This window comes from Meleagris gallopavo, chromosome 28, assembly GCF_905368555.1.
Source record: "Meleagris gallopavo chromosome 28, MGAL_WU_HG_1.1, whole genome shotgun sequence".
NCBI classification, from domain to species: Eukaryota; Metazoa; Chordata; class Aves; order Galliformes; family Phasianidae; genus Meleagris; species Meleagris gallopavo.
Window position 1 is genome coordinate 621,664 of NC_139431.1, and position 21,487 is coordinate 643,150.

The 21,487-nt window shown below is 62.9% G+C and overlaps 1 protein-coding gene across 5 annotated transcripts in view; it reads left to right on the plus strand.

Annotated features, from left to right (window-relative positions):
• NAV1 (neuron navigator 1) overlaps positions 1–21,487 on the plus strand; it is a 46,858-nt gene that overhangs the window by 15,908 nt on the left and 9,463 nt on the right. For 4 of the 5 annotated variants that reach the window (XM_085210644.1, XM_085210645.1, XM_085210648.1 and 1 more), the window contains 12 exons: positions 7,252–7,354; positions 9,110–9,475; positions 16,693–16,831; positions 16,987–17,284; positions 17,674–18,367; positions 18,637–19,086; positions 19,279–19,320; positions 19,469–19,617; positions 20,255–20,425; positions 20,863–20,915; positions 21,107–21,130; positions 21,221–21,298. In XM_085210644.1, the coding sequence (XP_085066770.1) occupies positions 7,252–7,354; positions 9,110–9,475; positions 16,693–16,831; positions 16,987–17,284; positions 17,674–18,367; positions 18,637–19,086; positions 19,279–19,320; positions 19,469–19,617; positions 20,255–20,425; positions 20,863–20,915; positions 21,107–21,130; positions 21,221–21,298 (2,567 nt within the window). The remainder of the gene's footprint in view (positions 1–7,251; positions 7,355–9,109; positions 9,476–16,692; positions 16,832–16,986; positions 17,285–17,673; positions 18,368–18,636; positions 19,087–19,278; positions 19,321–19,468; positions 19,618–20,254; positions 20,426–20,862; positions 20,916–21,106; positions 21,131–21,220; positions 21,299–21,487) is intronic. The other variant, XM_085210646.1, reaches the window with a different exon arrangement.

Genomic DNA, 21,487 nt, shown 5'->3' on the forward strand with positions numbered 1-21,487 from the left:
CTCCCATTCAGAAGGACACGTGTGAAGCTGCCCCACGTTCCCCCCGGCACTGTTAGCCTGCAGAGCCCCCGGTGCTGCTCTGCTCCTCGTGGTGCTCGGGGGCAGAGGTGTTGATTTGTTTTGTTGCTAAGATTCTTGTTCCCTTTGTGGGAATAAAGCAAATTTTGTTTGGTTTAGGCTCTCTAAAGCTTCAAAGGGAAATCGAATCCCGGCTGCCAGCTCCTTTCTGTGCAGCGGCGATGCCTGTTTTCCATCCCAAACCGTCCATGTTTTGTGGCTCAATAGCACATCCGACACAATGGCTTTAGAAATCCGACGCCTGCGTTTTGGACCCGCAGAGCTGAGGCACAGCCAAGGGATGCGCGGGGTGCCAGAACCGTGCGCATGGGAAGGGAGGGAGAGAGAAGGAGGAGGAAGACAAACTTGCTCTGATGGGACGTTTCCAAGGAGATGGTGGTAACGATCTTTCGTTTCCATGCAGCTTCTCAGCCCTCTGCAAGGCGTTCTCGCTCCTAAGCAGATGTGACACACGTCCTGTGCAGCGGCTGGACTGGAAACCGCTGTAGGAGCATCTGGGGTGCGTGGAGCCCACGGATGTGGGGCTGCCTGGGGGCCCCGTCCCATCGCTGCCACATCGGTGCTTGAGGTGGCAGTGCTGGAGCACGGTGTGCGCCTTCCTTCCTACGTCGGTGCTGCTGGCTCACACCGCATTGCCCAGCTCTGGGATGGGGCTGTGGGGTGGGGGTTATGGGGGGCCATGGGGTCCCTGCTGAACCCCTGGGAGCAGCAGCCGGGTTCCAGTGCCCCGCGCTGCCCTTTCTCTCCAGGTTCTCCCCTGCGGAGCGGCAGCAGATGGGGCTGCAGTGAGGGCTGCTTCTGCTCCGTGCTCCCCTCATCCTCTGAGCCTCTCTGACTTCCCAGAAGGAGGAAGGGAAGTCTGGAGCACTGCTGCTCCCCGTGCAGGGCTGTGTTTGCTGGTAGAAAATCGGCCCAACCCCATCGCCTCCACGTTTGGCGGAGCAGTGATCTCCTGGTGGATCTCATTGTGTTTTGTACTGGAGCAGAAAACACATTTTATGGCCTTTTTTTTTTTTTTTTCTTCCTTTCAATGACTTTCCCATTTATTTTTATTTTTTTTTTTCTTGGTAAACTCTGCAACCACTTAAAGTGTTCCTGAAGGGACTAATTACTGCTGAGCTCATTGTGTGCATTTCGCCTTCAGCACTGCTGGTTGTGCTGCCTGGTTTGGATGGAGCCCGGGGTCACATGGCGTTTCCTTTTGCATCCTGTTCCCCGCTCTGTGCTATCTGCTGGGCTCCTGGTGCTCTCACTTCCCAGTTCAATAGCCTCCTTGTTGGTACGCTGCGCACTGTCACAACCAACTTCCCCACTCTGTGCTCATTGTTGGTGGAAAGTGTATCCAGAAAAAGACAAATCACTTCCTCCTTGGAGTGGCTGATGCCTTCCCCACAGTGCTGTGCTGGCTCTGGTTGTGTGTTGGCAGAGCTGGGCCGGGGCTGCAGAGCCCCTTCTGAGAGCTCTGACTGCATGGCAGTGCTGCTTCCTACGCCAGAGAGCATCTGATCCTGCAGGCATCCCCTGCCCTGCAGGCACAGCCAGGAGGAAGAAAGGGGCAGAGCCTGATCCTGCTCCTCACTTTGTCTTTGGTAGCAAAAACAGCTGTTGCTTAGAAAGGCTTTTCCCAGGGGCAGGGCGAGGTGTGCAGGGCTGGAAGCAGCCGGAGGATGGAGCAGGTCCTGCTGCCCCGCTGTCACCGTGGTGCTCCCATGGGCAGGCAGCAGTGCTAGGATTGGGCACCGTGTGCACGCGCGTCCCTTCCCTTGTACGGCCTGTGCTCCAGGCGCTGCAGCTACAGTGAGGTTGTGATGATAGCTGGTGGGGGGGTGGGTGTGTGGTGGGACCCTGAGCCCATACCCAGAGGGGACAGCCCTTCCCAGGGCTCCTCGTGGCGTTGGCTCTCGCTCTCCTCCATTGTAAGGACGTCACTCACACGCGGCTCCCGCAGCATCTGTCAGAACGCGTCCTCCCGTCCTTGGCGCTCCTGGGGAGAGGGAGCTGTTGGCCCCCTAATGAGCCTGACATCAATTAATCATCAGCTTCAAAATTAGCATTGTGGTAGTGTACGTGGGAGGGAAGCCGTTCCCCAGATGGAAGTAAGAATAGCCTGGGTTATCTCCCTGCTCCCTGGGGAGGTGGTGGCACTGGGGCCACTACTGCAGCTGAGTGGGGCTGGGGGTCCCTCACTCGTCTGCTGGGGGCTGCTGGGGACCCCTGGCTGCCCATCACAAAGCTCGGGGTGAAGCTCTGGGGGGGGCTCAGCACCAAAATGGTCTTCTGTGGGTGAAGGAAACTCGTTTGGGGTCACCACGCTGTGTCCAGGTGCCCTGACCCTCTCCAGGGTGGTGGCAGCTCTGCGCCCTCAGCAGCTCGGATTCATAGAATTGGTTGTGAAGATTGGGAAGGACTGCTAAGATTGGTGAGCCCTGCGTTCTCTGTTAGAAGGCGTTTAGTGCAGAGTGGAGGAGGACATTTTGCTTTCCTGCTGGAGATGCGTGAGGGCTCCTCGGCTGTCGGGTGATGGATGGACAGACCAGACCAAGTGTCCACCAAAGCCCAGCTGAGGCCGCGGAGAATTTTGTTTGCAACGCATTGCTCTGCACAAAGCTCTCAGTCACAAGGAGAAGGGGACAAAGGGTTCCCTGTTCCTCCCGTCCCACTGGGTGCAATTCCAACAGTTAAAAAGCAAATGTGAGTTGTTTGTCTCTGTGAATATAAAGCTTCCCCAAGCATGGCTGTGTTCTGGCTGGGAGCGGGGCGGCTGGCTCCGCTAATGACTGTGTGCTCGTTTGGAGCTCTGCTCACTGCAAATGGGAGCCAGCGTGAGCCAGGAGCCTTTCCCTGCTACCCCTGCTAGGGGGACGTGGGATGAGGAGGGGACAGCCTGGGCAATGAACCCCGTTTGGGGCAGCCCTGGGTGCAGGGCACACACCAGCAGTGTGAGGGGATGGGTTTGGGGGGCTGCCTGAGCACAGGTTGCTGATCTCCTGGTGTTGGTTCCCAGCAGGAAGGGGATGGGTGTGCATGGATGATGGTGCTGGGCTCTGCCGGGTGCCCACCACACAGCCCTGTAGTAAGTGTGGGGCTGGAGGAGCCCCTCAGCACGTGGATATGTCTGTGCTGTCTGTGTGGAGCATCCACAGCAGCACTGGGGCCACTGAGGTCAGTGCTGATGGCACCCGGCGCTTTGTGGCTGTGGGGAGCTCAACCCCAAATGTGTGGGAGCTGAGCTGTGCTCTCTGGCAGTGGTGGAGGGCATCGTGCCCCCCGGCACGGGGTGTGGGGTGGACAGAGTGCGGGGCTGCATTGGGGCGTTCTGCTTCTGTGCTCGCTGTAAGAATGCTTCCCCACTGTTCCTCCCAGTGCCGTGAGGACACCGGGGCAGGGAGGTGCTGGGACGTGGGATGGGGGGCAATCCAAAGCCCAGCTCGGTCTTCTGGGTGCAGCCACAGGTGGGTGCCGGACCTCCAGCACCCAAGACCTCCCTCCATGCAGAGCATGGCAACGTCCCCAGATGTGCGGCACATCTGGTGGGCACCGAAGCAGTTAAGAGAAGGGCCGATTTGTGCTCTAAGAAACCCGCAGCTCCTTCCTCAGATCCCGTGAATCGGCCCATTGCCTGGGTCGGATAAAGCCCCATTGATCCATGCTCTCCCCGCAGCTCGGTGCAGCTCGGGGCTCTGTAGCAGCACGGCGCTCTCCCAGCTTTTCTCTTCCTCTGCTGCTGAAGCAGAATCAGGTGAAATCGCCATGGCAACGAGCAGATGACAGCGAGTCTTGTTGCCTTGGAAATGAGACAGGGAAAAAAAAAAGACCCAAAAAAACCCACCCAAAAGAGCCATCTGGAATTCTGAATTTCCACCATGTCCGCCCCGTGGCTTGTGCTGGGTGTGGAGCAGCACCATCTGCCCCCAGGGCTTTCACTTTGCTTTTGTCCCCCTTTTCTGGTTTGGATAATTTTGCTGTGGATCCCCTCGAGCTGCTGGTGGCTGCTGGAGGCTCAGGGTACCGGGGCTGAGCGCAGCCGTGTTGCGTGGGGCACACATAGGTTGCACTGTGGGGGAGCACAGAGCTATGGGGAAACTGAGGCACAGCGCTGATCGACCCTGCCATGGGAGCAGCCCTGGCTGCATGGGGCACAGTCTGACCAGTGGGGGGATTTCAGGCAGTCCTGGGCTGGAGGTGTGACAGGCTGAGCAGCTTGAGCTCGTCCTGATGGAGACAGAGCTGCATTGGATGTGCAGGTGGGGTGGTTTGGGGCCAAGCATCCATTGAAAGAATAACCCACAAATGGGCTGGGGGCCCGGGCTGGATCTCTCCAGCGTGTTCGCTTGGAAAGTAGTGTATGGGAGAGACCCAATTAACTAGATTTATGGCTGCTCCAGCCTGAGAAAATCTGAATCCCTTTTAAAAGCTTGGCTCGCTGCAGCCAGACCGGGTTCAGGCTCCAGGTCTCCCAGCCCTGCCCTCATTAGGAGGAGCCATTCACTTAGCAGCAGCAGTGCCCCAGAAGTGCTGATTCGGCTGAAGTCCCATCCCGGCTGTCACTGCTGCACTGCTGCTAATTTGCTGCTCCTGCCTGCTGCCAACAGGGAGCTGGCACGTGCTGCGGGGCTGCAGGGATGGCCCTGGTCATGGAAGCAGACATGGTTATGGGGATGGTTATGGGACTGGTCACAGGTATAGGTCACAGGTGTGGGGCTGGCTGTGACTGCGGGGATGGTTTATGAGATGGCTCAGACTGCCTTGCGCATGCTGTCCCTGCCAGCTTTGCCCACTGCCACCCCTCTGTTTGACCCCACGTTGGGGCTGAACCCAGGGCACACTGAGATCCATCCTCATCCCTGTGGCCGGTGTCACCCCGGGGTCACCAGGAAGGAAGGATTCATTAAACCACAGGGAGAAAGATGACGAGTTGTGACCGCCGCCTGCCCAGCAGCATGAATCAGAAATGGATGTAAGAATGGAGGATAAAGCCACGTTACTCCACGCGGAAACACTGCTGTCGGCACGCCAAGCCGGGGTCCCCCAGTCGTGCGCTGCAGGCTGGAACCTGCAGGGTCCTGGGTTCCGCTCTGCCCCCAGCTGCAGCGGGTTCTGGGTTGGAGGCAGCAGGAGGAAGAGGTTGTGAAGCGCTTTGAAGGGGCGGCAGCCATCTGCAGGGCTGGGCAGCTGCCTGTGGCGGAGCAGCGCCCCGAAGCGCAGCCCCGATGGCGCACGCAGCCCTGCCTCCCTGCGCCCGTGTGCGGGGTTGGCTGCCACGTGGCCCACATGTGCACAAATCCTCACAGCGGCCCTCCTGGCCAAAGCACATGGGGTGCACGTGGGGCGCAGAGCCGCCGGCCCAGCGGGAGCCGACGGCCGTGTGCGGAAATGCACTGTCACGAGCTGCAGGAGCTGCAGGAGCTGCAGGAGCTGATGGTTTCCTCATTCCTAGATGTGCTTGGCCACGTCTGCAGTGCCCGGCTATGGGATGTGGCTGCGCCCCATTGCGATGGTAGAGCAGCTGGCATCGCCGGGTGAAGGAAATCTGCGTGTGCAGATGGTGGTTGGGGTGAGCCGGGCGTACTGCCTCAGTTTCCCCGCCACAATTTGTTCGCAAGGACAGAGCTGCAGAGGGGTGGGGAGAGCTGCTGGGGCGGTGGCAGGCGGGCAGAATGAGGGGCTGTGGGGGCAGCAGGATGAGGGCTGTGGGGGCAGCACGGTGGGGCACAGGGCCGGGGTTGGGGCTGCGCTTCTGAGCTGGGATGGAGGAGACGCGCCAAGCAGGAGCTCTGTGGGACACGTCCCTGGTGGGCAGTGAGCCCAGCCCAGGCTGAGTGCCCGACTGACCCCGTGGCTGAGCCGGCCCTGCTGCTCTGCGTGCCGGCAGCTGCAAACATCTGGCTGCAGCAGCTTGCTAAATCGATGAGGAGAGGAATCCGGCGCGCCGCCGCCGTTCCCACACTGCAGCCCTTCCTGGAGCTCCGGTTTCGGCAGGGCTCAGCCGGCCCCTCACCGACACCTGGCAGTGGGGCTGCGGTGCTGTCGCTGCCCAGGGGACGCAGCTGCCCCGAGCGCAGTGTGTGGAGGGGCCCTGCCTGTGTTCAGGTGAGCCAGTGTGCAAACCTGTCCCCCCTAGAAGGATGCTGGCTCCCTCTATCCCCAGGTGCAGAGCAGGCTGACGGCTGGTTCTGCCCCGCCGTGCCCCATCCATACTGTGTCTGCAGGCCCCCCCTCACTGCCTGCACATCCCCATCCCTGTGTGCCGTGCTGGGTGCCCCACATTCCGGCCTTGGCTGGGGGCTCTGCTGGTGCTTGCCAGCCCCGCTCACCCCACTGTGCTATGGGCTTTCACCTGCTTCATTTAACCTGTCTCATCACGGCTGCCTGTGCTCATCACTGCGTCGTAGGGTCACACGGAAAGTGGGGCTACATGGCTGGGGGTGGACACACAGTCAGGGATGGAGCAGTGCTGCTGAGCCCGTGGCACTGCCTGCAGCCCCAGGGATGCAGGCTGTGGGTGCTGGGGATGAGGGGGCACGGGCCCTGCTTGCGTGCTGGCTGTGCAGCCCCCCCTGTCCCCACAGGTCTCCTGGTGCTGTTGCACAGCTCGAGGGCTGTGAGCTGCGGTGTGTTAGGAGGAGCCAACCCCCTCCTGCTGCCATTGGAGATGTGGCTGTGGTTCACTAGAGAGCTGCGGTCACAGCCCAAAGGCTTGGAATCGGGGGTCACAGCCCAGCTGTTGCCCACTGGAGTGTGCATCAGTGTGTCAGGGGCACATGGAGGGGGGAAGCTGTGCCCCAGGCTCAGCAGCACTGTGCCAGCTGCCATAGAAAGGAGGTGGTGACCCCATAGCTGTGTGTGTGCATCTGTGTGTGTGTGTGTAAGCAGGTGTGCACACAGGTGTGCTAACAGGTGTGTGCACATATGTGCATGGGGATGTGCAGAAGTCCCTGTCCCAGTGGGGCTCTGCCCCTGCTGCCCGGGGTTCCCTCCTCCTGGTCCCTCTGCCCCGCTCCCAGGGAGGTGGCATTTATCTGTGGTGCAGCAATACTAATGTTTGGATGCAGCATGGGAGCCCTTCCAGCCCTTCCCCATCCCCTCTCAGGTGGCAGAGGGGGACTCGGGGAGAGGGCAGGACGTCGTCAGAGGCACTTTGTCCCATCACAGCCTTCTCCTTGTCCTCCACAGACCCCGAGTCCCAGAGGAAGAGAACGGTGCAGAATGTTCTGGACCTTCGGCAGAACCTGGAGGAGACCATGTCCAGCCTGCGGGGCTCCCAGGTGTCTCACAGGTGAGGACTCAGCCCCCCCATCCCCCTCCCCACCCTTCCTGGGGGCTCCAGCTGGGGGAAGCTGCGCCCGATGTCACCCAAAGCCCCGCGTTCTGCAGCCACGCCTGGAAGCCGGGCTTTGCAGCGGGCTGCGCTGGGCGAGCAGCTGCGAGCATCCTCTGGTTGTCTGTTGCCACCTCGTGGTCTCGCTGCACGCTTCAGTTTTGTGTTGGAAGGGACGAGCAGCAGCTCGCCGTCCCCTTCACCCCCCGCTGGCGCTCACAGAGCGGCCCTGCGCTCCTCCGATGAAGAATTTCTCTCTGCTCAGCATTTCTTCATGCAGAAGCTCACCCAGATCTTTGGGATCCCCGCTGCGCTCTGCACATCTCCGAGCTGAAGGAGCGGAGCCCCGGGATTTACAGGCTGTGTTCCCTGAGCCGGCGATTTCCTGGCTTTACCCACTGCAGCTCCGCAGGCTCTGCTTGGCGTGAGAGCTGCCTGCTGCCCGCGCCCCAGCAGGGCTGCTTTGCATTTCCTTTGCATTCCCTTTGCATTCGTCTGTGTCAGATTCCATCCAGCAGTGCTCGGCTCGGCGGCTCCTCAGCAAATCCTGTCAGCCACTCTTAGGGAAATAGGACAAGGATTATGGGCGATTAAATTAGCCTTGCTGGTGGGTTTTGTCCCTCCTTTCCTCGATGATTTATGAGTTCTTCCCTTGGCTGAGGGCTCAGACAGATCCCTGCCATGGAGACACCCTGTCAGTGGGTGGTGGACCTCCATGCTGGGTTCTTCCATCCAGTGGATCCCTGACACTGCCTTGTTGTCTGTGTTGGGGCGCAGCGTTGTTGCTGGGAGGTTTCACAGGCCTGGGGGTTTTCTGCTCAGCCTCTGCCCTGAGCTGCCAGCAGCACAGCTTTAAACAGCCCTTGTGCTGCCTACCAAACCGGCTCCTTTTAGCTGCTTCTTGCAGTTCTGCTTTAACAAACTTCCCAGTTTCTATACAGTTCCCTCTTTTCAGTTCCACGCTGCAGTCGGGTTTGGCTTCTGCTGCTCATGCAGGAGCGCTGGGCCCACGTGGCTGCAGCAGTGGAGCGGCTCCTGATGGCAGCGTGGAGCTGAGCCGAGGGCTGTGGGCTCCACAAGAGCTGCTCCAAGAGCGAATCACTTGTGGTGTCTAAGTTTAGTCTCAGCATCACTCCCTGCCGTGCTCAAAATACACCCTGAGGGTGGGGGTCAGCGGGCCCCTGGACCGGCCCAGAGGGGCACACGCTCAGCAGCACGGCGGGGCTTTCCCTGGTGGATCCCTGTTAACAGGGCTCAGCACGACCCTGGGGGGCCCTGTGGGGATGGGGAGCTCTGTGCCATGCCGAGGAGCTGCCCCTTTTGCTTTGGCAGCCTCAGCCCCTGCTGGGATGCGTGGGCAATGGTCAAGGGTGCACAGAGCACAGCCTGTGGATTGCTCGTGTCCCTCCAGACCAGCTGAATGGGGAATCCCCAGCAATGGGCAAAGCAGGGTCTGCTGGAGCCCGGGGAAGCGGGATCCTCGATCGTCCTGCAGCTCAGAGCACAAGGGAAGCAGCACCATCGCACCCCACATCCTGCCCCACAGCCCCTGGAGGGAGTGGGCACCACCAAACACATCCATGCAGACGGCACGGCCGTCCTTGCGGGACCTGAAATACGCGATGTGTGGGCCGTGCTGGCCGCTGGGGGTCGGTAACCGTCCAGGTGACCCCGACCCGACTGGTAGCCCTAACCCTGACCCCGTCCCCGCAGCTCCCTGGAGATGACGTGCTATGACAGCGACGAAGCCAACCCGCGCAGCGTCTCCAGCCTGTCGAACCGCTCCTCGCCGCTCTCCTGGCGCTACGGGCAGTCCAGCCCGCGGCTGCAGGCGGGGGATGCGCCGTCGGTGGGGGGCGGCTGCCGCTCCGAGGGCACCCCCGGCTGGTACATGCACGGCGAGCGGGCGCATTACTCACACACCATGCCCATGCGCAGCCCCAGCAAGCTGAGCCACATCTCCCGGCTGGAGCTGGTGGAGGCGTTGGACGGCGACGACGTGGAGCTGAAGTCGGGATATATGAGCGACAGTGATTTGATGGGGAAGACCCTGACGGAGGACGATGACATCACCACGGGGTGAGTGCCCGGATCGGGGGCTGTTAGCAGAGCAGAGGGCTGATAAGGAGCAGCGTGGTTAGGGGGCGGTGGGCTGGGCTGATGGTTGGATTTGGTGGCCTTGGGGGTCTTTTCTGACCGTGATGCTTCTGTGGCTGTCTGAAAAGGGAGTGGTGAGCGGCTGCCGGCAGCAGCTCTATGTTCAGAAGTGTTCCCACTGTTTCCACCGGTGGATCTGAGCGCTGGTGGCACATAGTGGGACCAGTGGGATGGGATCCCAGCATCCCAGCAAGAGCAGGGCACCAAGGTTTTGATGTCTCTGGCTGGCACCATGTTGTCCCCTCACTATGGGTCCCCCTAGACCTCCATCCTCCCACCCCAGGGCATCTCCAGCCCAGCACATCGCGTTTCACTCCCGCTGAGCTGGTGAGGTGCCCCTGGCTCTGGCGGGGCTCCAGTGCTTCAGCATATTGCAGGTTTCCTGTTTCAGTGCACGAGAAAATAAATAACACCAGCATTTGAGTTGTCCCAGAGCAGGAGGAGGTATTTGGCTCCAGCCCTGGATGGGTGTCCAGAGTCACGTCAGCTCCTAGCAGGACCGAGCACAGCCTGTGCATTCACACCACCGGGGTCCTTCTGGAGCTGTGCTGTGCTGGGGCTCAGTGCGGTCCCTTCTGGGTACCCCATTAGTGGTGTGTCACCAGCACTGTGCGGTGGGCCTGGAGGGGAGGGGAAAGCTGCATGGGGAGCCCATGCCTGGGGTACTGCGCTCAGCTCTCAAGTTGCACCAGGAGAGGCTGAAATTGGGAATCAGGGAGGAGATCTCTATGGGGAGAGTGTCCAAGCATTGAGACGGGGCGGAGTCCCCATCCCTGGGTGTATTTTAGTGATGGGTGGACATGGCACCAAGGGACGTGCTTTAGTGGTGGGATTCGGTGGGTCAGGGTGATGGCTGGACCCAAGGATCTTGAAGGACTTCTCCAGCCCATGTGTCTCTGCGATTCTCCCCTCATGCTGGCAGGGCGTGGGGCTGCTTTGCCGACAGGGAGCACTCCCTGAGCACAGAGCAGCCCCACAGCCCCACATCCATCCTCCTCCACTGCCTCTGACCTAGAAAGCAAACACCGCCCCAGGCCGCATCTCCCCGTGCCATTAATGCACCGGGCAGGAGCTGCAGATGGGGCCGCCAGCCCCCGGGTCCCTGCTGCCGGGGTGCTGCAATGCGCCGGCGCACACACGGGCTTGTAGGGCAGTGGGTCAGAGCCACCCCCAATGCTGTGACACAGCCCCGTGGAGGGGGACGTGGTGACACAGCCCCTTGGAGACTGAGGGGCTGCGGGATGGGACCTGGCTGAGAAAGCTCGGGAGAGCGGGACAAGGTATGGGGGCTGTGGGTGGGAGGTGGGGGCCCCATGGGGTGGGGGGCTGTGGGGAGCCCCTGGCTGGGCTGAGGACATTTCCTGGGCTCTGGTGACCCTTGGCCCCCGTCTCACCGCAGGGCTTGGCTGGGTGCTGCTACCCACCCCTGGGGCACAGTGGTGATTTTTGGGCTGGGATGCAGCCACGCTGGGCGTGTTCATGTGCAGACCTGTGCGTGAATCAGGCGGAAGCGGAGGAGGCAGAAATCACTCAGGCGGGGTTTTTCAAGTCGGGTTTTGCCTGGTTCCAGCTGCCCGTGCTGCAGCTCCGTGGCTGCATTTCTGCTGTGCATTCGATGAGCTGATTTGAACAGCTCTGGCACTCCTGGCACAGCGAAGGCTGCGGCGTGCCGGGGCAGCCAGCTCTGCCCGGCTCCAAGCCGCCCCGCCACGTCTCCCGGGGCTGGAGAGCCCTGCATGACGTCGTGCTTTCCGCCACCCTCCTTGTGCCAGATCCTTCGTCATCCCGCCCGTTCCCTGCTGCTTCCCCACAATGCTGGCACAGCAGAATGCAGAGTCCTGGGATGCTCCGGCTGTCCCCTTGGGGCCGTGCTGCACCGCTGTGCTGGACCCACTGTGCATTGTGCCCACTGCCGAGGGTGACCCCAGCACCAATATGATTTCGGGGTGTGCTTTCACCCTCATTTATCATTGGGGAGGGGTGGAGGTGTTGTTACGTCCCATTGTGGTGTGAGCATCCACACGTCCATGGCTCTGCTTGTAGGCACAGAACGGAGCCGCAGCACCAACCGTTGGTGCTGGGATCGGGGGTGACGCATGGTTTGGGGATGCAGATGTGCCCGCTCCGGCCCTGCTGCACTCCGGTGCTGGCTGGGCTCCGGCTTCCTCACAGCTCCTGGAGCTCAGAGCTGGGAGCAGATGTTTGGCTCTGATCCCTGCAAGCAGCAGGGGAGCGGCCGCCCTCCTCCCCTTCTCCGAGTGGGATTGGTGCAGGCGCGCTTCTCCCTTCCCTCCACCGCCTGCGCTCGGCGCTGCCCCCCAGCCTGACCTCTCGGCACCATCCCGGCGAGCCGTGAGCTCAGCACTCAGTAGGGACGTCCCGCGGGGTGCGGCCGTGGCCCCGCACGTGGCCCTGCGTATGTTTGGGGCCGTTGGGGAGCAGCGGGGAAGCGATGCCGGATAAATATTTGCTGCGCCGCGCTGCGTGTCGGGGCTCAGCAGGGCTCCTGCATCCATCCGGGATGAGGGCGAGCTGGGGATGATCCCAGAAAAGTCCCCAGAACCCCTCTGAGCACCACCACCGTTGAAGCGTGCTCCTCTGTGCTGTGCTGTGTCAGATTTGCTCCTGATGTGGGGTTTGCTCCAGGAGCCCGCTGCAGATTCCCTGCACGCAGTGCTCCCCAAGGCCAGGATTCTGCATCGGGTGTGTTTTGCAAATGGGCTCAGGGGCTGCCAGGGGATAATCTGGGGCTGGCGGCTGTCCCTGCTGTGGTCCTCCAGCCCTGTCCCTGCTCTGCAGCAGATTGTCACCAGGGAATGGGACCGAAGGAGTGGGACTGGGGCACTTGCTGCCCCAGCTCAAGCCTGGAGGATCTGGAGGGCGAGGAGGGGCTTTCGGGCTTGTACTTACTTTCTTGTTGCCTGGAAGGCATGGGGACCAGAGTTGGGGTTTTCCTGCAGCCCAGGAGCTCGCAGCATGGCTGTGCCCCATGGCTTTGTTGCTTGCCACGTGCCGCTTTGCCACGTGTGAAGGAGCCTGGCCGCTGCAGGCAGAGGTGTCCGAGGGCTTGTCCAGACATGGGGAAAAATAGGAATTTCGCAAGCAGGCTGAGTCACACCCCCCACCCCGGCGCTACGCTGGGACTCACTGACCTCCTCATGCAGCGCCCTGAGCACCGCTCTGAGTGCCCCCATCCCCCAACAGCCCGAGGTCCCCGCGCAGGGATGCGCTTCCTCTGGGGTTTGCAGTGCTTCAGGGGAGCAGAGAGATGGCCTGATGCTCCTCACCCTGTGCCCTGCAGCGGGGCTGAGGCTGGCTGTCGGGGTGCAATGGGGTGTGATGCTGATCCTTCCCCCTTTGGATGAGCGCAGGCAATTCGGACCAGCTCGCTGCCTCAGTTTTCCCACCTGCAAGGTGAGGTCTCTGAGCTTCCATGGAGGACGCTGCCAGGAAAGCGCCCAGTCCTCCCACCCCCCCAGTAGTGATTTGTGAAGCTAATTGGTTTTTCTGCCCCATTAAGTGAATGAGAAGGAAAGAGCCCATTTCCCTGCTGGGAGCTGATGGGGAATAGTGGTGGCCATTTGCACATCCTCAAAGCTCCCGTCGTGCCAGCGACCTTTGGACATGGGGTGTGGAGACCCCTCAGAGCCACAGCCCTATAGAAACGAGTCTGTGCAAGTCCTGCACCTCCATCGTTGCCATGACTGTGGCAGAGAAAGAGAAAAGGGCCAGGGCAGACCAAGAGGGCTCAGTATCCCCAGGGGGGGTCATCTGGGGTCAGTGGGGGCAGGTGAGAAGCAAAACCCATCGGGTGAAGACAACGCGGGGTGCACCGTCCCACGTCCCCTCCTTGCTCCCAGCGCTAAGCTGCTGCTGGAGGCTTCCGGGGGACCGCACCGCACCGCACCGCACCGCAGCGCCTCGAGCGAGCGGGGATGAGCGGCGGGAGGGAGCCAAGAGGCGTTGCCGTGCGAGGACAGCGAGGAAGGAATTACTTATTTCCATGCCCGCAGGGACCGGTGCTGTTTTGCTAAAGCTGCGCTTAACCCTCTCTGCCCGCTGCGAACGAAGAGGTCCCAGCGTGCGCCGTGCCTGGGGGGCAGCCACGGAAACAGATGCAAAGGGTCCGTGCTGCCGTGCACACGGGGCGCGGGGGGGTCCTGAAGCAGCCCCCCTGCACGCGGCGCGAGGGTTGAGTCCAAGAAGCTTTGGGGCTGCAAACTGGGGGCGCTGGGAGCACGGGAGGTGGCGGTGGAGTAACGGGGGCCGTGCTGAGGGTTGTGCCGGGGACACTGGGCCGGGGGGTGCCAGGAGCTGTGGGGGGGGGGGGGCTTGAGGTGCTATGAGGCTGGGGATGCTGCCCACGTGGGCTGGACCTGGAGCTGCCTACAGGGATGTGGGGTTCAATGCGGGGCACTGCAGGGCCGTGGGCTGCGATAGGGAGAGGCCGTGCTGGCCGGTGGGTGGGACCCCAGCCCCATTTCGATGGGCCGGGCGGAGCGGGGGGAGCCGAGCGGTGCCGAGCGGGTCCCTTTGTCGCCGAGCCGGGCCGGACCGGGGCCGCTGCCGCTTTAACGCGGTGGGGCGGTCCCACCGCCGCCGCCCCTCCCGCCGGGCCGCAGCCACGGGCAGCAGCATGCTGCGGGCCGGGAGGCCGCGCCGCGCCCCGCGCCTGGTCGCCAGGTAGGGCCCGGCACCGCACCGCGCCGCATCGGGACCGGCACCGGCGGACGCGGCTCGGGGCGGGGCGGGCGCATTGCGGGCGGGCGGCTCCCGGCCCGGCGGTGCGGCGGCTCCGGGGCGCGGGGCTTTGTCTGCAGGGCCCGGAGCCCCGGGGCCGAGCCGCGGGAGGGCTTTGTCTCGGTTGCACCGGGGGAGGGCGGTGCGGCCCCGCCCGCGATCCCCGCGGCTCCCGGTGCCGGGTTGCGGGCTGGGCTCGGCGCGGTGCCGGCGCGCGGATCGCCGCTAAGATGGAGGGGCTGCGGGCGTGCGGCACAAAGCCGGGCTGAGCTCTGACCCCGCTGCCCGCACAGACCCGCGGCGCAGCCCCGGGACCGAGGCACGTCGGGGTCCCCCGTGTCGCCCATCGCCCGGGGGCTGCCGCCCCCCCCCCGGGGCACGGCGTCCCCCCGGCGGTCCCGTAGGTTCCTGCCCGGATCCCTCACCGGGTTTGCAGCGCTCGCTGCGGTGCGGTGCCGTGGCTGCTGCTCGCGGGGGGGTTGCAGGGTGACCTTGGCTGCGGGATCGCTGGTTTTGCCCATCGCGGTTTGGCTGCGTGCGTTCAGCCGGGAGCCGTCACTGCCCGGGGTGATGCTTTCCTTGCAGGGTGACTGCCCCGGTGCAGTGCTCGGTTTTGGGGACCCTTTGCATGCCGGCTGGAGGCACTGAGTGCTCTAAGGACGTTTCCTGCACCTTGCAGCTGTGCTGGGGCTTGGCGGAGCTGGGAAGTGCTTGGAGAGCTGGATCCCTGGAACATGGCGGTTTGGGGGTGTTGGGTTCCCCCAACCCTGTTCCTATTTAACGGGAGTTCTGTGCATGCCAACACCCTGAGCCTCCGTGTGAGGTCGGGAGACCTTTTGGCGTCATCCCCGCTGGGCTGGGCGGAGCTGCAGAGACCCACCTTGGGCTCAGTCGCATCCAGGGGTGCAGCTCCCCAGGGCTCTGCCCCAGCTCCGTGCCGTGCTGGAGTGCTGTCTGCTGCAGGGATGGTACCGAGAGATGCTAATGTGGGGTAGTGGAGGAGCTTTGCTTTGTGTTTTGGGGATTTCTGTCCCGGTGAGAAATCCCCAGAGCTGGGTTGGTGGTGGGGGATCTGCGGAGCCGGGCAGCCCCGTGGCACTTCCTGGGCACGTGGTTGTAATTAAATCCCTTCCTGGGCAGCGGTGCTCCGCTGCAGGGATGCAGGAGGCTGTGTCCGTTCCGGTCCCTGTGTTTGGGAAGGCCAGCAGGGGCAGGACTTGGATCTCGCGGTGCCCTGCCGGGGTCTGCAGCGGCTGTGGGATCTCACGAGACGTGGTGGGGGCCTCTGCCCCGGGGCCGGACTCTGCTCGCCCATCCATGAATCTCCGCTGCATGACAACAGCTGTGCTCCTGGGGACCGTGTGGGGTGGGGCGGCTCATCCTGACCCCCTGCCATGGGGATGGGCATCCACTGTGCAGCCCTGCAGGAAGCTGTGTGTGTTTCCCGGTCATGTTCTGGCTCCCCTGGGATTTCCAGCTCAGTGACCCCAGCACCCTTCATTTCTGTCAGAGCTCACTCCCCAGCCACGGGTAGGGGTTTGCAGACCCCAGCCCAGCACCTGGTGCTGTGCTGCAGGACACTGAGCTAACTTGGCTTGCTGTGTGGCTCCGCCCCTGTGTTTGGGTGTCCCTGGACCCCAGGTGGCAGAGATGCTTTGCGGGTGCCATCCCTGCCTGCCCTGTCCCCAGGGCTGCTGTGTCACTTGTGTGATGCTTCTCAGTTCCCCAGTTGCTGCTGCTTGTTGGGCTCCTGCTTTTCTGTGATGCCGGTGCTGCGGTGCAGACTCTTCTGCTGAGGACCTCGCAGCTCTGCTCCCTTCTCCACCACTGCTTCTCCCTCCCAGCCCAATTTGGGGCTGGGGGGGCCTCGCTGACCTACTGAGCCGTTGACCTGAAAGGGGCTGTGCTCACCCTGCTGGAAGACGCCCGTGCTGAGTGACAGCCCTGGAGATGGGCTTGTGCACGCTCCGCTGCGCCCTCGGCACGGAGCAGCTGTTGGGGCACACGGAGGTGCTGCGTCCCTGCGGGCGCTGGGCAGCCAAGGAAGGGTGGAGGCTGCAGGGTGCTTGGATGGTGTGCTCCGTGTTTGGTCCCTGCCCTTTCTGGGAATCTTCCCGACCCTCTGGGTGGGACCGCTTGCAGGGGGCTCGGTGCCAGCCCCGGTGCAGGTGGTGGCCCCCTGTGCTGCCGTGTCCGTAAAACATCTCTCTGGGGCCTTAGTGGGGAAATCGTGGGGTTTGAAGGCTCTGCCAGGCTGGGCTGCAGCCATCTGTGGCTGCCAAGCGTCGGCTCCCTGCCAGGCTGATGGGGCTGAGGTTGGAGCCCTGGCGTGGAGCGGAGCCGGTGGGTGAGGGGGGACGGCTGGGCCGGGGGTGCTGACGCTGGCTGTGCCGTTGCAGCTGGGATGAGAGCAGCTCCATCAGCAGCGGCCTCAGCGATGCCTCTGACAACCTCAGCTCGGAGGAGTTCAATGCCAGCTCCTCGCTCAACTCCCTGCCCTCCACCCCCACGGCCTCGCGCAGGAACTCGGCCATAGCGGTAGGTGCTGCCATCCCCTCCGGGCAGTGTGGCACCGCGTGGGGAAACCGAGGCACGGCAGAGCCATGGCGCGGTGATGCGATGGGGCTGTGAGCACCCGTGGGTGCTGGTGCCCCCCATCCCCTGGTGCAGCCATGGCTCCGTTCTGCCCGCAGCTGCGCACCGACTCTGAGAAGCGCTCGCTGGCGGAGAGCGGGCTGAGCTGGTACGGCGAGGCGGACGACAAGGCGCCCAAGAAGCTGGACTACGACAGCAGCAGCCTCAAGATGGAGCACGGCTCCTCCAAGTGGCGGCGGGAGCCTGCAGAGAGCTGCGAGGAGGGTTCCAAGGGTGGAGAGCTGAAGAAGCCGGTCAGCCTGGGCACCCCTGGCTCCCTCAAGAAGGGCAAAACCCCACCGGTGGCAGTGACCTCTCCCATCACCCACACGGCCCAGAGCTCCCTCAAAGTGGCAGGTGAGGCCGGGATGGGGCACGGCAGGGCTCCTCTGGGGGGAGGGGGCGGGGATAGATGGGAAGATGGGAGGTTACAATTAGATATGGGGGGAAATCCTTTAGTCATAGCATGGTGAGGCCTTGGCACTGGTGCCCAGAGCTGTGGTTGCCCCATCCCTGGAGGTGCCTGGGGCCACGGACGGGTCCTGGGCAGCCTGAGCTGAAGGGGGCACCCAGCCCACGACAGGGATCGGGGGCTGGGTGATGTTTAAGGTCCCTTCCAACCCAACTGTTCCTTCCTCTCTGCCATCTCTGCTTTTCCATCTCCATTGCTTCCCTCAGCTCTGAATTGTTTTGCACCTAACTGTCCCTCAGACCTCCCCGCTCACTCATCCTTCCTTCCCCACCAGGCAAACCCGAGACCAAAGCCACTGATAAGAGCAAGCTGTCTGTGAAGAACACGGGGCTGCAGCGCTCCTCCTCTGACGCCGGCCGCGATCGCGTGGGCGATGCCAAGAAGCCGCCCTCGGGTCTCACGCGCCCCTCAGCCTCCAGCTCCTTTGGCTACAAGAAACCGGCCCCGGCCACCGGCACTGCCACTGTCATGCAAGCCGGGGGCTCAGCAACGCTGGGCAAGATCCAGAAGAGCTCCGGTATCCCCGTCAAGCCGGTCAGCGGGCGGAAAACAAGCCTGGATGTCTCCAACGCGGCCGAGCCTGGCTTCCTGGCCCCGGGGGCTCGCACCAACATCCAGTACCGCAGTCTGCCCCGGCCGGCCAAGTCCAGCTCCATGAGTGTGACCGGCGGCCGCGGCGCCAACCGGCCGGTCAGCAGCAGCATCGATCCCAGCCTGCTCAGCACCAAGCAGGCCAGCATCACGGTGTCGCGGCTCAAGGAGCCGTCCAAGATCGGTGCTGGCCGTGGCGCGCCGGCCCCCGTGAACCAGACGGACCGGGAGAAGGAGAAGGCCAAGGCCAAGGCCGTAGCGCTGGACTCCGAGTGCGTGACGCTGAAGAGCGTCGGCTCTCCCGAGAGCACCCCCAAAGCCCAGGCCAACCTCCCGCCGGCGGCCAAGGTGGCTGAGCTGCCCCCCACTCCCCTCAGGTATGACTCTCCCAGCATCTTCTAGAATCATAGAGTCATTAGGGTTGGAGAAGACCTCTCAGGTCATCAAGTCAAACCATCAACCCATCATCACCGTGCCCACCCATAGAGTCATTAAGGTTGGAGAAGACCTTTGGATCACCAAACCCGACCCGTGCCCACCGACCCATGTCTCTCAGTGCCGTATCTGTGCTTTACTTGAACGGGGTCCTTTGGGATGTTGCACCCAGTGCCTGCTCTCACTTTGTCTCATCCATTTTTTCCCCCAGAGCGGCTGCCAAAACCTACGTGAAGCCTCCCTCATTGGCCAACTTGGACAAGGTCAATTCCAACAGCCTGGACTTGCCCTCCTCCAGCGAGCTGCATCCCCCACACACTGCCAAGCTCCAGGACCTGCACCCAGCTGGCGGGCACCTGACACCCTGCTTCAGCCCCAGTCCTGCTCCCATCCTCAACATCAACTCGGCCAGCTTCTCCCAGGGCCTGGAGCTCATGGGCGGCTTCAGCGTCCCCAAGGAGGGCAGGATGTACCCTAAGCTCTCTGGCCTGCATCGCAGCATGGAGTCCCTGCAGATGCCCATGAGCCTGCCCAGTGCCTTTTCGGGGGGCAGCACCGCCACCCCCAGCCCTGCCGCTGTCCCCCCTGCCAGCACAGAGGAGGAGGAGGAGGCGGGTGAGCTGGGCTGGAGCGGCAGCCCCCGGCTTGCACACCTGGACAGGTATGGGCAGAGGGTGGGCAGCAAGGCTCAACTCCATAACCCAATCCATCGTTATCCTCCTCTGGCGTTTGCTTGCTTCGGAGGTTCATTCTGGGGGGAAATGTGCATCCCCCTCCTGTCACCCAGCCCCTAGCTGCCTCGTCACATTCCCCGTCCATGCAGAGAGGTGACTGATCTTCCCTTCCCTTCCAGCACCAACCGTGACAGGAACACGCTGCCCAAGAAGGGGCTGAGGTAAAAGGGTCCACATGGCTTTTGGATGGCGCGAGGAGGGTGGAGGGGTGTGCAGAGCACCCAGCAGTGTGGGGCTGGCTGTGCTGCAGGGCAGGCGGGCAGGAGGTGGGGAGGTGTCCGCACCATCTCACTCCATGCTCCGCTCCAGGTACCAGCTGCACTCCCAGGAGGAGGCCAAGGAGCGCCGCCACTCGCACACTATTGGAGGGCTGCCCGAAGCGGACGATCAGCCGGAGCTGCCCTCACCCCCCGCCCTCCCCATGGCTCTGGTTGGGAAGGGTCCGCTCACCAGCATCGGTCAGTGCCCACCTCCTCCTTGTGCCGGCCTGGGTCCCTCTGTGCCCCGATGCCCCGGTTCATTGCTGGGACATCGCCCTGCTCCAGAGCCTAGGGTCAATGTTTTGTTGTTGTTTTTGGCACGCCCAGCTCTCAGCATCCCATTCCTTTTGCCCCACCGAGGTTCTGGGTTGTGGCTGGGCGCCAAGGGCTTTGCTTCAGGGCATCTGACTCATCCTCGGTGCCCTGCCTGCTCCTCTGCGGGTGCACAGTGGAGCCCTGCTGTGTTCTTGCTGGGACCTGTGTGTCCCAGGAAACTGGGGGACTCAGGCAGAGGGATTGGGGCTGGCAGCAGGTGATGGGGTGCATCCCTACTGCACCCGGAGGTGACGGCCTCCAGCACAGTGGCACTAGCTGTGCCCAGCTTGGTGGATTTCTCAGCTCCATGTTCACCAGGAGGCATTGCCTCGGGTACAGCTTACCAGTCTTCCCTGCGTAAACCTGCTTTTTAGCTTTCCTCCCATCCTCCTGCTTTGGGACTGCAATCCCTGCTTCCTTTCCCCTTCCCGGCTCCCCAGGTCCACTTCCAGTCCCGCTTCCCCATCCCAATCCCCATGCCCGGCTCTGACCCCTCCTCTCCCCTCCCTTCTCCTTGCAGTGAGCCCCACTGCCACCACCACCCCGCGGATCACCCGCTCCAACAGCATCCCCACCCACGACTCCACCTTTGAGCTGTACAGCACCTCCCAGATGGGCAGCACCCTCTCCCTGGCAGACAAACCCAAGGGCATGATCCGCTCGGGCTCCTTCCGGGACCCTGTGGATGACGGTGAGAGTGTGCTTGGGATGGAGGGGCTGTGGGGCTCCCCAGGCCCTCACCACTTCTTCTGGGCTCTGCTGGAGGGGCTGCTGCATCCAGACATCAGCATCAGCGCAGTGCATCCCAACCCACGCAGGTGCTGCTGGGCAGGTTGGAGCCCTGCTGGGTGGCTGGAGGTGCCCGGTGGCCTCGGGTTGGCACCGGGGATGGGGAACCCAAGCATCCAGCATGGGTGGCAGAGCCTCAGGCTCAGTCAGAGCAGGTGGAGGGTGCTCCCTGCCATGTGCCCAGGCAGGAGGATGCTGGCCGAGTGCCGAGGAGCGGGCGGTGTCCTGCAGCACTGTCCCCACTCCAGGCTCTTTGCAGAGCCCCTGTGGCATTATACTGTGCCTTTAACCCCAGGCAGCACTCAGTCTCTTGACACACTGGGTTTTGCTGTGTTGCAGTTCATGGATCGGTGCTGTCCCTGGCCTCCAGCGCGTCCTCCACCTACTCCTCCGTAAGAGCTGCCGCCGGGCTGCGCCTCCTCATTGCATGGCTATGGGTTGGGGGGACCCGGGGGGGGAAATGATGCTGAGCTATGCGGGGGGGCTCTGTGCATGTCCTCTGTCCTGTGCTGAGCCTGTCTGCGCCTCGCTGCCCTCCTGACTGCCTGCCTCTGTCTGTCTCTCTCTGCCCTCACGCTGCCAGGCTGAGGAGAAGATGCAGTCTGAGGTGAGCCTGTGCCCAGCGCTGCTACTTGGTCCCCACCCACAGCCAGTGTGAGCACACGGCCCCTCTCACCCCTCTGCTCTCTCCTTGCAGCAAATCCGCAAGCTGCGTCGTGAGTTGGAGTCCTCGCAGGAGAAGGTGGCCACGCTGACATCCCAGCTGTCTGCTAACGTGAGTTCCTGCGGGATGTGCGAGGCTGATGCTCACCTCCACTCTGGTTCAGCTCAGGAGCTGACCTGCCATGGGCTCTGCTCTGGGCTCCTCTTCTTTGCCCTGGGAGGAGTCCCCTCTGCTGCCCCTTGCCACCTGCACCGAGGAACCCTGGGGCTGCAGATGCTCACCCTTCTCTCCATCTCTCCC